The following is a 14,844-nucleotide window of genomic DNA, read 5'->3' as shown; positions in this document are numbered from 1 at the left end:
GAAGGAAAAACATAAAATACGTGACCTGATTTGATATCACAACGGTAAACCGAAGAATAAGACTTTTTTTTTTTTGAAATTTTCCCATTGAAGATGACTGACCGACTGTTGCCTGAATGACTGCTTGAATGACTGCTGCTATTTTGTGTTTCGTTGCTTGATATGCCAGACAGAGGCTTACCATGGCATAGATGATAAAGATATATCGGTAAATGATCGTCTCATTCCATCCTTCCTTTGTTGCTCCCTTGATTTTCTGCTCGATGCAGCTGACCTTGGTACTATATTAAGGAACCACCGACGCTATATATAACTAAAACGCTATATGTTCCTTCCTTGTTTGTTTATTTACTTCTTCTACGTATGATTTGTTCCCTTTTTTTTTTGGATTAGAACTATCTACTTTACATAGTTCTTCCTCTCACACGCAGGTATTGTTATTCAACTTGAGATTCAACTGCTACTACTATTGCTACTGCTTCCTACATCACCTGGCTGCTATATTGAAAAGATTAGCACGCTTTTTTCAACTTGGTTTCATTCCAGGTTTTTTTTTCTTTTTCATCGATCATAAGCAGAAACAGAAATACAGTGCTGATAGAAAAAAGGTCAGGTCAGGCATTATTTCCCATATTAAAGGTGTGCTTTAACTTGTTGAACTTGATTTATAACTGTTGTTATTGAACAGAGGAAAGAGACCAAAGACCAGCCACGAGTAATCAATCTGAACAGTAAAAGACGAAGAATCTGTTATCGCTTGGCATCATAGGACTTCAGAGTTCGCACGAATTTTTTTTTTTATTATTTTGTTTTTACTTCAACACGAAGCACCGTCTTTCCTCCGGTGGTCTTACCTCTTTTCTATTCACCTTATCATACTGTTTAGATTAATATGGATCAGAGGATTTCAATACGCAGGCGAGAAATGGATCCCAAGATGCTTAACTGTACCGATAAAAATCGGTTCCAGATGCTACACGCGAGTAGTGATGTAGAACATGAACAAAATCATACGTTTTTGAAAGTGAGTCCCGCTCTTTTCACGCAGGATAAACTGCCGTTGTTCGATTCTTTAGACTTATACACTTCGTTGATCAAATGTAGCAAATTCATGGAGCAAGGAGAACGGCTGCATAACCTTAGTTGGAGGATCATTAATAAGTCGTTGTTGAAAGATCAGAATATCAACAAGTCAAAGAGACGGGATGGTGTACGGAACCTATATCACGTTATTAATCCTATAAAGCAAACGCACTTATTCCCACAACTGCAGCAACAGCTGCAGAAACCAAAAGCTGTGACACCGGCGTCACCAAAGACTCCAACTACAATGGTAACTGCAGCTTCCACCTCGGCGACATCGTCCGGTTCATCATCTGCGCTGTTGACACCAATCTCTAGTGGGGCCTCGATACCGAAATCGACTGCTAATACGCATATTACGTCAACAAGACCTCATATCTCAATTTCGAAGAAACTGATATCACCTGTGTGTTCTTCACCTGAACCTCTACCGACGAAAATGGAGGTTCCATCAAGGTCCCAGGCAAACACCCCTGATCTACGGAAAGATTTGGCAAAGAAGAAATTCGCTATTTCTCCTGAATTGGTCAATGTACCGAAGAACCATCAACAACAATTACCTTTACCACCATCATCATCAGAACCCCCGGTGTCAAATCATGTGCCTTTATCGGAAACAAAGTCAAATGCTCACTCACAGACTTCTTTGTTCAGTAGAAACCCATCTAGTAAATCATTATTTGCGAAAAATCAACCTACTCCATTCACCCCGGCCAATGGATCTACTAATTCATCTGCCAATGGATCTGCTGAAAACCTCAAATCAAATGAGATGAATCATTCCTCGAGAACGTCATCAGTTGCCAACAATATCGCTCATACATCTAGTAATGGCACCAAATCTGGAACGTCTGGTACTATAAGTAATGCAGCGCATGTGCATGCCGGACAAGATCACAAGAATATGTTCTTTAGTAGTGAGGACGAAGAATCTGATTGGGACTCTCTTTCAGATGATAGTGAGATATACGATGAAGAAGAAGATAATGATCAATATTATGAAAACCAATGGGATAAGCTGATGTTCTCAAAGACACACCAAAACAATAATGTTCATCAAGTGCCTTCAAAAGAATCCGGAGAGAAGAAAAGTTTGTTGTCTGGTCTATTCATGCAAGAGAAACAAACCAAGTCACAAGTTGATCCAGAGGATAAAGCATACACTACAACCAATGAGGATTTGCTCAAAAGACCACTATATGTTTCTGAAGCAACATCTTCAGCAAAGGCTGTTGAGAAACCTGTCTTAAAGTCTTTGGATAAACAATCGGAAAAGCCTCTGAGAAAGAAGACCGATCAAAATTGCATATTACATCAGAATCCAACAGGAATTCAAATACCGCCTCAACCTGTTGCTCCAGAAACTACGGAAATAGTTGCTGTGGGCTCTGTGACACCATCAAGTTCGTGGCAGAACAAACCTCTTTTGGATCATCAAAAGCCAATTCCTGTCGCATTTGAGCGTTCCAGAAGACTCGGCTCTTTTAGTAGTATCGTAAGCGATACTACTAGAGAACGGTATTATCATGAATCGAATGCACCTCCGGCTGCTCAGACCATTTTACCTACTGCTCTTTCTACCCATATGTTTTTGCCTAATAACGTCCACCAACAAAGGATGGCATTACGTGGAGGAAGTCTTCAATCAGATTTTGATACTGAAATAGCCAAAAAGGTAGCATCGAGACGTGAATCGATGGATATCCCTTCCAAAAACAGAAACAATTTCTTCCTCAAGACTAGAATGGAAATCTCAGAAGAAGAAAGCTTCGCTAGAGCATATGGCAGATGTGTCAAGAAGTGAAGGTAATTTCCTTCATTTACTAAACATCATCCACGACAAATATTAATTACCTTTGATAGACTGTATAAAACCTCGTTTAATGACAACCAAGTAATTCTTTAATATGTCACCAATTACAGTGTCTGTTGTATGTAACCGATGTTACGATAATGCGTTTCTTAGCGTATTTGGCTTTATGGATTTGTATAAAGGTTTTGTCACGTGACCATTTGGTATTATTCTAATAATTATTTCTTTTTGAGGCTGAAATTTTTACATGAACGATGCGATGAGATGAGACGTTAGAGCTGAAGAACAACTTAGCTGGTTGGACATTTTTGTTTACGACGGACTAGTATCGTGTATATACGTACTGTAGTCACTATAAACAGGCATTATTATAGTATATTATCAGCTATTCGCTTTTTTGGTACTATACAAGCAACACATTATTGAAGTACGATGTTAAGAAGGCAAGCTCGTGAAAGAAGAGAATACTTGTACCGTAAAGCACAAGAGCTACAAGAATCTCAACTACAACAAAAGCGCCAAATCATAAAGCAAGCGTTAGCACAGGGGAAACCACTACCAAAGGAAATTGCTGAAGATGAGCAACTACAGAAAGATTTTCAATACGATGAAAGTGCTCAGGAACAGATAGATGATGAGTACAGCGCAACAAGCGGTATCGCAGAACCTAAGATTATTGTGACAACATCTAGAGACCCTAGTACTAGGTTATCACAGTTTGCAAAAGAAATCAAATTACTGTTCCCAACAGCGGTAAGATTAAACAGAGGTAATTACATTATGCCGAATCTTGTCGATGCCTGTCAAACATCAGGAACGTCAGATTTGGTTGTTCTTCATGAACATAGAGGTGTTCCTACATCACTAACGGTATCACATTTCCCACATGGTCCAACAGCATTTTTCACATTACACAACGTCGTTTTAAGACATGACATTTTAAATTCGGGGAATCAAAGTGAAGTAAATCCACATCTAATCTTCGATAATTTCACAACACCATTGGGTAAGAGAGTAGAGACGATTTTAAAGCACCTATTCCCACCTGGTCCAAAGAAAGATGCAGCAAGGGTGATAACGTTTGCAAACAGAGGAGATTTTATCAGCGTTAGGCAACATGTTTATGTGAAAACCAGAGAAGGTGTGGAGTTAGCAGAAGTGGGACCTAGGTTCGAGATGAGATTGTTCGAATTAAAATTAGGAACATTAGAAAATAAAGATGCTGACGTAGAATGGCAACTAAGAAGATTTGTTAGAACGGCTAGTAGAAAGGACTATTTATAATTATAGTAAGCATAATAAGACAATTCCATCATAATGTCCATAAAATCAAGCAAAGTATAACATTTTTGCTAGTGGAAAGAATTCTATCAAACGTATTTCGTTTTAACGACGGAAAGGGTATGTTGTTTGAGGAGATACAGGAAAATTAAACACAATTACATGATATTAGCAAACCCTGGAGCATGAAGCAACTGCGTTTCAGTCACTGTATTTATAGATAGGATAAAAAGAATCAGAAAGAGAAAAAGAAAACACCCGTAAGTAAATTAACATAAAAGAATAACAACCTTCTCATTTCGATATAAATAAAAATAGAATGTTAATTCAAAATAGAGTTATAACGATTGACTGTACCGAGGAGACGGTAAGGGAAAGAGTTGCTGAACGAGAGAAAAAATAAGGGAAGGGGAAGAAGATGTATCAAAGAAGAGACGGAAAAAATAAATGACCCGTTCTTGGCCAGAAAATTCAAGTGATTGCTTGAAAACAGATAAACGTAGCAATTTCCTTCTATTTAAAAGCGCGCTGAATGGCTCATGGATCATCCTTATTCTTTCTTTTTAATGTTAGATTTCGTTAGTCAACTTTTTCTTCACCACTTCGCTTGCCGTATTGGATTGAAGTTGCTCATCATAAAAAACATCATCCAGTATATGGGTATTCGCGCTTGACACGGAGCTTCTACTGAAGTTATTCGCGTACGGTGAAACTCCACTAGCATTGGAGTACGCTCTTGTCTTGTACGCTGGAGGAGAGAATTTTTTGTTAAAACCAGATCCCTGAGTAGAAGTACGTGATAAACGAAGTCCTTGAGGATTTACTGGTGGGGTGTTCAGTGTACCTGCACTAGATACATCATGATCTAAACCACGATGCTGTGTATTTCTGTTGTTGTTGTTGTTGTTGTTGTTGTTGTTGTTGTTGTTGTTGTTGTTGTTGTTGTTGCTGTTGCTGCTGTTGCTGTTACTGCGATGTTGGTCCGGATCTTCATCATCGGAACATTCACTTCCGCTGGACTCTATTTGAAAGTTACTCTTGCGCAACAACGCACTATTTGGGTTATGTGGGATCATTAAAGGGGAAGTACTCAGTCTATGTCCATTTGTAGTATTAGTATTTGGGGAACGGCACGCGAGATTCCCCGAATAATGTCTTGTAGCAACGGCCAGTGGTGGAATGGAAACGTTGGAAAGTTTTCTATGTGATTCCAAGGGACTAACACCCTGTCCACTGTTCCCACCGTTTGCAGCTACCGCAGCAGCTATAGCCTGGTTGTTCAAGAATGGATTAGAAAAATCTGGTGAACCCAGCTGATTTGAAGGAGAGTTTCCTGCTCTGTGGCTATCAAATCCTGTAGGCGTACCAGCACCTTGTTGTCTCAACAAGGTCGACGAAAGCGATTGTGTTATGGAAGGCCTTCTTGGATATGAAGAGTTCTCATCCGATATCATATCGGCGTAAGAGTAAAAACGTAACACCCTAGGTCTGGTTTCCAGGCCAGACCCCTGAGAGGCACTATTGGTCCTCATCAGTCTTGTTGTAGAAGAGTTGTTCCCACTCAAAGTGGCAGCATCCGATGATGAATTGGTCCTTGTCCTGCCCAATGCCATGTCCAATCCGATAGTGGAAGGTCTTCTCGAATAAATCATTTCCACCGACTCCAAGTCAGTAGAATCATCATTTACAATAGTCACACCTTCATCTAACGCCGGTGCCACCAAGTTTTCAAGGGTATGATGTGGAATAAAGCTTCCAGCGTTCGATTGCTTCCTCGAAGAGGATTTCGAAAGAGACAGTCCCGAACCGTTATCGTGCAACGAATCGTGCGAATCGTAAGGTGCCAAGTTTGCATTCGAAGCTGACCTAGATAACGATGCAAGCCTTGGATTGGAGAAAACTTGCGAATACGGGTCCTCGACGTTCCTTTCGAAAATCATCGAAGACTCACTATGGATCGACCCAGCATCATCGTAAACACTATCCCTCTGGGACGAAGAATGGCCTTCATCGCCGGATAACGATAAATCTTGATGGTTCATTTGAGTTAAAGGATAAGTCTCAAGCTTTCTGTCCTTCTTTTCCCTCTAATTTCTGTGTGTGCACAACGTGTAATTTTATAACTAGATTGAAATTCAGCCCTAAAAAATAGTCACAATTGCCTTATACTATTAGTTTGCTGCTGTTCAATATTCACACACGCCCTTTCTCTCTTTCTCTCTTTCTGTTCACACGCAATGTATCAAATAAAGTTAAAACCCCAAAAGACTCAAAAGACTCAAAAATATGTACCTCTTACAATACTACCAGTTAAAATATCGTTCTGTTTCCGTTAGAGACCTCTCACTTCACTTTTACCTCGCTCTAGGTGATGAAACTTATCTTAAACTAGTCTAACCTAACCTAAGTTAACTTAACTTATCTATCTTATTTTCTCTTTTGCCTTATCATTAGCCAAGTTTACAGGTTTTCAGAGAAAAACAAACTCAAATTCGAATTTCAGGAAAAGCCACTGTCAATCAATTTTCAAAATCGCACACAGTGGAAGTGCGGTTAACAAGCTATAATAAAGGCGTGCTTGAAAAGAAAAGAGGGCGGGTTCGTGCTGGTGCGCTTGTAACGAGTTGGAAGTAGAATAGCAATGGTGGGAACAGGACGTAACTATGAATAGTCAGTTCCTTATACGTGAACCGAACGAGGTTGTCAGGTTTCCTGCATCAGTTGGTCTATATCTAGGTGTGTGTCTTTCTGTGTGTGTCTGTATGTGGCTTGTGTATTTATTTGCAGTGTGGTTTCCAGGTTTTCCTATATTTAGCTCGGAATAGTAGCCGGCGAATCTGAAAGAAAGTACGAGTAGTAAGTAATGCAATAGGCAAAACCGTTAACTAGATTTACAAGTTGGGCTAGGCAAGATGTAGTAGTAATGTGAGACATTTTGAGCGACAGCTAACAGGCGTTACTCCCAACGTTAACGGAATGAGGGTCTGAATTCTTGGCAAACGATTGGGAATAGGGTCGTTATTTTCAATCTTGGCCGTGGAACTTGCCGGACATGTCCATCCAGGGTTTGTACCGTGGGATTGCATTCTCCCCACAAATATGTTCACGTGACTCAATGATCTCCCAATCAGTTTCTAGGATTTTCTTACCAGTTTGACTACCTTAATGGCGGTGGTGCCAGTATGCATTAGTAAAGGAAAAAAAAAAAAAAGATGGTGACAATTCTTAACAACCACTTGTCTCATTCCGGGCACCGATTAACGACTGTCTGTTGGTCCCGCAGTCACTGTGCTTCGCTTCGTATCATCATGACAGATTATAGTGTTATTGTCATTGGAGCGGGAATCTCTGGGTTAAAAGCTACCAGCGATCTGGTCAAGAGTGGTATAGAATCGGTGATTTGCATCGAATCACGTGATCGTGTCGGAGGTAGGCTGAATACCAGACAAGGTCGCAATGGCAAGTACGATATTGGCGGGTCTTGGCATCACGATACTTTGAGCAATGGTTTGTTTATGGAAGAAATGTCGTTGCCCGAGAGCGAAAGGGCAGGGTTTGTATTCGATGATGAGGACAGGGCATGCCTCGTTGATAAAAAATTAGGAGTTCTTGAAGTGGATCAGTTGGAATGTTTAGCATATGAATTTGAGAAATGGGTCGAGATGAGATATTATGATTCACTTGACGTAGAAGACGTGTCTTATTTTCAACTTTGTATCGAATTCTGTTTCAGTAGAAAAGAATTTTTGACCGATGAACAGCTCTACCATTTACCACAATTGTTAAGATACATGGAATTGTGGCATGGTGTTGATTGGTATGCACTAAGTGGGAAGTGGTCTGGGATTGAACACAATGGAAGAAATGCGTTAGTTTTACACTATGACAAAATTTTGGCTAGAATTTCGAATCCAGTCAAGGATAAGATCCATTTGAGCGAATCTGTGAACCTGATTAAGAAATTGTCAAATGGGAAATATCAAGTCAACACTGACAAGGGTAAATATTTGTGTGATTATTGCATTGTAACAGTACCACAATCTGTGTTGGCCATATCTTGTGAGCAGGAGGAGAATGAATTTTCTCATATGAGGAAAGCTCGTATCGGGTTTGAACCTCCATTGAATGGGGATATATTCGAGGCAATAACTACGAAGGCGTCATTTGGGTCTCTGGGTAAAGTTATATTTGAATTCGATTCCATCAAATGGTCCAAAACTAGTGGAAGAATATTGACGGTGCATGAACAACCAACGGATTTTGTCGAATCCATTAGATCAGCTAAAGATCTCAAAACCTTGTTAAAAGATATCGAACAAAAATTGCCAAGAAGTCATGAAGATAGTTGGAAAAATCCAACATGTTTCTTGAACTTAGCCAAGCATACTGATACTGCTTCTTTTGTTGCCTTGATTCAACAACCAGTAACTGAATATATTGAAACTTTGACAACAGAAGAAGTAGAAGAATTCTTCAGACCTGTACTTAATAAGTTGCTTAACTCTTTGGGTTCGAGTGATTACATATCAGACTTAAACGATGAAGTCAAAGAATCAAAAACTCCAATATTGAAGAATATTTTAACTAGTAATTGGTCTTCTGATCCCTTCTCTCTTGGTGCATACAGCGCCTGTCAACCAGGTGATGACCCTATGGACTTAGTGATTGCTTTGAACGTTGGACAAGGTAATTTGAGGTTTGCTGGAGAGCATACGATAATGGACGGTGCTGGATGTGCGTATGGTGCTTGGGAAAGTGGTAAACGAGAGGCCAATTATATTATTGAAAAACTATTTACAGGATCAGATTATTAAATTTAAGTGGATCGTGTATATTCATGTGGGTATCAGCAGTAGTTGTGCCGGTAAGTAAGGTTCTATTATCTCCCTTCGGACTGTGTGTATCCTTTTTAAGTGTGACGTTATTATTACCGAAATTTGGCATCAGTCTCTTCATATCGTCCTGAATTGACTTGTTAATGTTTATATGGTTTTTAGTATTGTCATTTTGGTTCCCATGGTGAGCATTCCCCCGGCTATCTGTAAAGTGAACCAAATCGTTTGCTTCAGGTAATTCAGCGGAATGGCTACTTATTAGATTATCAAACCATTCCATCAAATCGAGAGACCGAAGCTGTTTCTCATTCATCGATGGAATTTCGACAGTGAGATAATGCCACCAGTATTTAGAGTGTATTACCTTGTTTCTGTATTTTATGACCATCTTTTTCTTCCATTTGTAATTCAATACCCCGTATAGTAATAGTTCGCTTAGCGTTACTACCTCATCTGGATGCGCTTCACAATTGAAGCAAGTACAGAAATCAGGTTCACAAAGGCACAGTGTACTCATATTTTGGTCATCTGTTTCGCCATGGAAGAAATCCTTGGATGGCTCCACCTGAGAGCTATCGGCAGTCAAAATTTGGGCACTCCCTAGATTTATCATAGGTTGGTTTAATTCGGTCAAATACCTCTCTAATTCAGCTTCCTCTCTATGTATCAGACAGTTGTTGCATTGACAGTTCTCATTGCATGAACAAGTAGTACTTAAATAGGCACCGTTTTGTGTAAACAGTTCTACAACAGAATCTTGGAATGTTGAGTTTCCTACCGAGTTCAACTGAACATTGTCACCTGCAGAAAGAAGTTCATGGTTAGATAAATTCGTCATATCTTGTCTTTCGAACTTGACACGTTTGGCATAATTCTCAGTTGTATTTGTTGCATCCAAAGAATGGGATTCATTCTCCCGCTTCACAGTGCTGTTGCAACTTTTACAAGGCGGGGGACTGACATGGTTGAGCAAAAATTCATGTTCAGTAACGAATTTATTATCATCTGATACCTTTCTAGCAACTTCATAATCTGGGGTACCAGACTCCGAGGTTACCATGATTTTCAAGTCACCGTTGATTAAGAGCGCTTTCTTCGTTGCAATAGCTCTTAAAAAGAGTACCGGTTGCTTGTTCATCCCACAGCACAACTGCGACTCGTCCCCCGCTCCGTTATCCTGACCAGAGCCATCTACTTCTTCAACTCGGGAAGCTCTATCGACCAATATCACTTTGCGAATATCTAACGGCGAGGGCCTGCCTCTTGTCCGCACTTTCACAAGCATTCGTTCACTGTGTTTGCATGATGAAGAACGATGTCCACGAATGCAAGAAACACATGAATATTTCTCACCATTGAAAATTATCATCTCTTCAAATTAGAATTTGGAAGGCTTCTTCTATATTAACACAGTAATCCTTTCGATAGGTGTCTTCTGTCACAATAGTTTTCGTCGATCCTTTCTGCACCTCGTTATTCTTGGCAAGTCAAAATATAGGAAGAATAATTAAACGAACTTTTGATTCCTTAACCAATCTGACTGGTGTCACTACTTCCGTAAAATAATAGACGGCTTACTACGCTATGACCTATATTCTTTGCCAGTTATAATCGATGATGTCTTTGCTGAGTATGTCGATCTTCTTGTTTGAACTTTAATCATATTGACGGAATTTTTTTTAACCCGATGAGATGACAGCAAGAGACAGAAAGCGATTAATAGAAGAGGGGAATGTACAAAAGTTGACATTCCTGTGAATGGCGTAGCGTAGTACTTGGGTTCTTCTAAGTATAATACACACACACATGAGGCATTTGCCAGAGATCTGTGATATCGCGTAGGTAACGGATAAGATGTGAACAGCACATTAATCACGTGACTTCCATCTTCGTTCAAACCAATCGATACCACCAGGTAGTTGAGTGTTAAACATCATGTCAATACGTGATCGAGGTGTATCATGTTCGGCACAGTTCCACCACCATTATATCTCTGTTGGCTGATACTTTTCTTACACCACATTAACTAATATCTGAAAGTGTATAAAGTTATTGACGAAAATGATGATAATGACACATACAAACAAGGTTACAATATACTCTGCAGATAAAGAGTTTGTAAAAGCATAGAGAGTACGGTGTTCACAAGTTAACTGGGTTGAGCATACAATGTCCAAGACTGCACAGAAACGTTTGTTGAAAGAACTAGAGAAATTGACTAAGGATAGCCCAGAGGGAATACTCGCCAGTCCGATTGATGATTCGAATTTGTTCCAGTGGGATTGTTTGATCATGGGTCCACCGGATTCCTGCTACGAAGGTGGCGTCTTCAATGCAAGATTGGATTTCCCTAAAGATTATCCATTGAATCCTCCAAAACTTACGTTCCAACCTAGTATTCTACATCCTAATATCTATCCTAACGGTGAAGTGTGTATATCCATTCTTCACTCTCCTGGGTCTGATCCAAATATGTACGAACACGAGTGTGAGAGATGGTCACCAGTTCAAAGCGTCGAAATGATATTGCTCAGTGTGATGAGTATCCTAAGTGAACCAAACATTGAGTCTGGAGCTAACATCGACGCTTGCATTCTATGGAGAGACAATAGACCGGAATTCGAAAGACAGGTCAAGTTGAACTTGCTAAAATCTTTAGGTTTCTAAGGTTTGTTAAAACACCTCGTTACGGGTAATATATATACTTATATGAAATAAAAAAATAGTAATTGTCTTACTGACTGGATCCGAAGATGATACCACCATTGAGTGGTTTCACCTGCCGTTTGTCTATCCTTTTAGTTTCTATCAATAAGTCTGTTGTTCTCTTCAGCATTTTTCGCACATGTACCATAAAGAGAGAATTACGCACAGTTTGAAATAATTATTTTTGGTGAATCAAAACGAACACCCGATCCGATGGTCTGTGTTGAGCTACTAAGGTAGAACTAATACATCCAGGGATTGAATCGGATTGCAACGCTCTGTATACTATACTGTTTAGACGTGTGTCTTCTGTGGACAGAGTATGAGAGTTTTTAAGCTGGTGCTGTCCCTTGTGACGCTTTTCAGTTCAGTGTCGTTTGGTCTTGATCTAGATGTTAATGATTTGAATTCATTGAAAAATGCTACATCTCTTGTTGCATATGGTCTGATGGACTATTATACTGGTCTACAGTATGGTAAAACTATTGGTATGTTTGCTAGTCCCAGTTATTGGTGGCAAGCCGGTGGTGCTTGGGGTTCCATCCTAGATTACTGGTTTTATATGGAAAATGATACTTATAACGATATACTTACCCAAGCTTTATTGTATCAAACCGGTGATAACCACGACTATATGCCTTTGAATCAAACAGTTACTGAAGGTAACGATGATCAAGCCTTTTGGGGTTTCGCTGTTATGGCAGCTGCTGAAAGAAACTACCCAAACCCTCCTGACGATGAACCACAATGGTTATATTTAGCACAAGCTGTGTTTAACACGATGTCATCTCGTTGGGATATGGATTCGTGTGGTGGTGGTCTTAGATGGCAAATTTTCACCTGGAACTCCGGTTACGATTACAAGAACTCTGTCTCTAACGCGGCTTTGTTCCATTTGTCTGCAAGATTGGCCCGTTATACCGGGAACAGTTCTTACACAGAATGGGCAGAAAAAATCTACGATTGGATGCAAGATATCCAATTGTTAGTTGATGAGGAGCCAACCCAATATTATGTCTATGACGGTGCCTCGATCGAGGAAAATTGTACTGACACTGTGAAATATCAGTGGACATACAATCAAGGGCTAATGTTATCCGGTAGCGCTTACTTGTACAATTTCACAGAATCAGAGACCTGGCATGAAAGAACAAAGAATTTCTTAAACTCTTCCGGTATCTTCTTTAATAATAGTATCATGTATGAAGCCGCTTGTCAAGGTTCAGGTTATTGTAACAATGATCAACGTTCTTTCAAGGCATATTTCTCTAGATTTTTAGGTTTGACAGCGCAGTTAGTCCCAGAGACGAGAGATACTGTTTTAGCATTGCTACAAGCATCGGCTCAAGGTGCTGCTGATTCATGTTCAGGTGGTACTGATGGCCATACTTGTGGTTTGAACTGGTTCTACGGTGGATGGGACGGTAAATATGGTTTAGGTGAACAAATGGCTGCATTAGAAGTTATGCAAAACCTAAGATGTTTGGACAGGCCTGCTCCATACACAGCTGACGACGGTGGTACTTCGGCTGGTAACCCAGCTGCAGGTACCGAACAATCTCCAACTAATTTGGCACCCTTAACAATCGGTAAAGGTGACCAAGCCGGTGCTGGTATCATCACCGCTGTAATTGGTATAACAATTATTGGGTCAGTTGTTTGGCTCATAATTTAGATGTATACTTTCGGAGAGTTAATTAAACTATGTATATTTAAGTAGAAACCTGTTTTAAACGTATATCTCGTTTAAAATAAGAAACTAAGGTCTATATAACTGGGTATGACAGGTTTCTCGAACCAATGCTGTGATAGTTGCCGTATAAAGTCCGTGTCATTGAAGTAGTCCAACCGAAGGTCTATCAAAATATTGGCATTTTGATAAATGGAATCCTGAGTAGGAAATAGTTCCACTATCGCTTTTAAACGCTGGTATATATCGTGGGTTCTTTCGGAGAAATATTGAACAAAATCCGGATGTTCAATTGGAGCCAACTCAAGATGATACCATGGTTTGTATAAATTTCCCGTGAAAAGCATGAATAATCCATCAATTATAAGTTTGGACCAAATTATGGAAGATTCGTATTGATAATTGAAGGTAGACAAATCATCTGAGGTCAAGGACTTGAAAACTGTGAAATCCACTTCATTGCATTTGATTTCCTTCATACTGTCCCTGAGATGGATTCCATTAGGATCCCATATAACAAGCTTGTCGAAGAGATCTGTATCGTATATTAATATTTCATCACTCGTGGTCGCGCACCAGGCCTCAAAACTCTTGAACTGATCCGCATTTAGCATCGTAATTGTCATGGCATTACAGTAAGTTCCACCCTCTAAACTTGCCATTTTAGTTAATAGATGACAAAGCTGATTGCACTTTTTGACTTCAACGCCCTTGTTTAAGATTAATATTCTTTCCTGAAGTAATGCACAACGCCATAATTGTAACACAATTGGACCTATCGTTAGACAAGTCCCATTAAAATCAAAGTTAGAAGTATCGTCACCGTTTTGCTTTTCATCCCATTCTTCCAATACAGAATAATCCTGGTCTTTCCACCATCTTTCTAAGGCATCTTTCATTCCACCTTCATAAAGAGACAACTGTTCATAGTCCATGGGATGGTCAAAAATCGTCCCAAAACTGAACATTCTTACCTTTGATCGATCGATGTGATGTTGAGAGGCTTCGAGCTCCATGGTATTCTGTTTAAAAACCGCTAATCCCGGTTTCCCATCCAATTTGAAGTATACTGTGTCTGTATTTCTCAGGTGAATGCCTGATGGTAGAACAGTATATTCTAACCCTTCCAAAGTCTTGGCATCACCATTGGTCCATACCAACGTATTACCTTTAAGTACATCAAATTCATGGACAAATATAACCATTGTAACTACTGTGGAATTGGATTATGCGCCAGACTTTTGCACTCGCTGAACTTCCCATATCCTACTGTTTCGTTGGTTGTCCGTGGATGTTCAACTCTGTTATGTTAATTTAAGGTATTTATTGTTTAAAACTTCAAAATCTTGAAATATTCATATCAATTTAAAGGAATATTGACACATCAAAATCCTATGATCGTCTTTACACAGGTGTCATAGACCACTTGTCTGAAC

At 39.7% G+C, this 14,844-nt stretch overlaps 8 protein-coding genes across 8 annotated transcripts; 5 read left to right on the top strand and 3 right to left on the bottom strand.

Annotated features, from left to right (window-relative positions):
- Nucleotides 1–892: 892 nt before the first annotated feature.
- MKS1 (Mks1p) lies at nt 893–2,887 on the top strand (the record flags this gene model as incomplete). The annotated part of the gene is made up of 1 exon (XM_454303.1): nt 893–2,887. One exon carries the CDS (start codon nt 893–895, stop codon nt 2,885–2,887), a length of 1,995 nt encoding a protein of 664 aa, XP_454303.1.
- A 441-nt stretch (nt 2,888–3,328) lies between these two features.
- Nucleotides 3,329–4,180, top strand: IMP4 (snoRNA-binding rRNA-processing protein IMP4; the record flags this gene model as incomplete). Its single annotated transcript, XM_454302.1, has 1 exon — nt 3,329–4,180. The coding sequence occupies one exon, from the start codon at nt 3,329–3,331 to the stop codon at nt 4,178–4,180; it is 852 nt and encodes a 283-aa protein (XP_454302.1).
- Nucleotides 4,181–4,746: 566 nt separating this feature from the next.
- Nucleotides 4,747–6,219, bottom strand: KLLA0_E07811g (uncharacterized protein; the record flags this gene model as incomplete). Its single annotated transcript, XM_454301.1, has 1 exon — nt 4,747–6,219. The coding sequence occupies one exon, from the start codon at nt 6,217–6,219 to the stop codon at nt 4,747–4,749; it is 1,473 nt and encodes a 490-aa protein (XP_454301.1).
- A 1,266-nt stretch (nt 6,220–7,485) lies between these two features.
- On the top strand, nt 7,486–8,991 carry FMS1 (polyamine oxidase; the record flags this gene model as incomplete). Its single annotated transcript, XM_002999353.1, has 1 exon — nt 7,486–8,991. The coding sequence occupies one exon, from the start codon at nt 7,486–7,488 to the stop codon at nt 8,989–8,991; it is 1,506 nt and encodes a 501-aa protein (XP_002999399.1).
- Nucleotides 8,972–10,381, bottom strand: MAC1 (Mac1p; the record flags this gene model as incomplete). The annotated part of the gene is made up of 1 exon (XM_454299.1): nt 8,972–10,381. One exon carries the CDS (start codon nt 10,379–10,381, stop codon nt 8,972–8,974), a length of 1,410 nt encoding a protein of 469 aa, XP_454299.1.
- Nucleotides 10,382–11,181: 800 nt separating this feature from the next.
- Nucleotides 11,182–11,679, top strand: UBC7 (E2 ubiquitin-conjugating protein UBC7; the record flags this gene model as incomplete). Its single annotated transcript, XM_454298.1, has 1 exon — nt 11,182–11,679. The coding sequence occupies one exon, from the start codon at nt 11,182–11,184 to the stop codon at nt 11,677–11,679; it is 498 nt and encodes a 165-aa protein (XP_454298.1).
- A 361-nt stretch (nt 11,680–12,040) lies between these two features.
- Nucleotides 12,041–13,393, top strand: DCW1 (putative mannan endo-1,6-alpha-mannosidase; the record flags this gene model as incomplete). The annotated part of the gene is made up of 1 exon (XM_454297.1): nt 12,041–13,393. One exon carries the CDS (start codon nt 12,041–12,043, stop codon nt 13,391–13,393), a length of 1,353 nt encoding a protein of 450 aa, XP_454297.1.
- A 71-nt stretch (nt 13,394–13,464) lies between these two features.
- Nucleotides 13,465–14,613, bottom strand: ANR2 (Anr2p; the record flags this gene model as incomplete). The annotated part of the gene is made up of 1 exon (XM_454296.1): nt 13,465–14,613. One exon carries the CDS (start codon nt 14,611–14,613, stop codon nt 13,465–13,467), a length of 1,149 nt encoding a protein of 382 aa, XP_454296.1.
- Between the last annotated feature and the right edge of the window lie 231 nt (nt 14,614–14,844).

Source organism: Kluyveromyces lactis (assembly GCF_000002515.2).
Source record: "Kluyveromyces lactis strain NRRL Y-1140 chromosome E complete sequence".
NCBI lineage: Eukaryota > Fungi > Ascomycota > Saccharomycetes > Saccharomycetales > Saccharomycetaceae > Kluyveromyces > Kluyveromyces lactis.
Note: the sequence above shows the minus strand (reverse complement) of the source record. Positions and strands in the feature narration are given on the sequence as shown.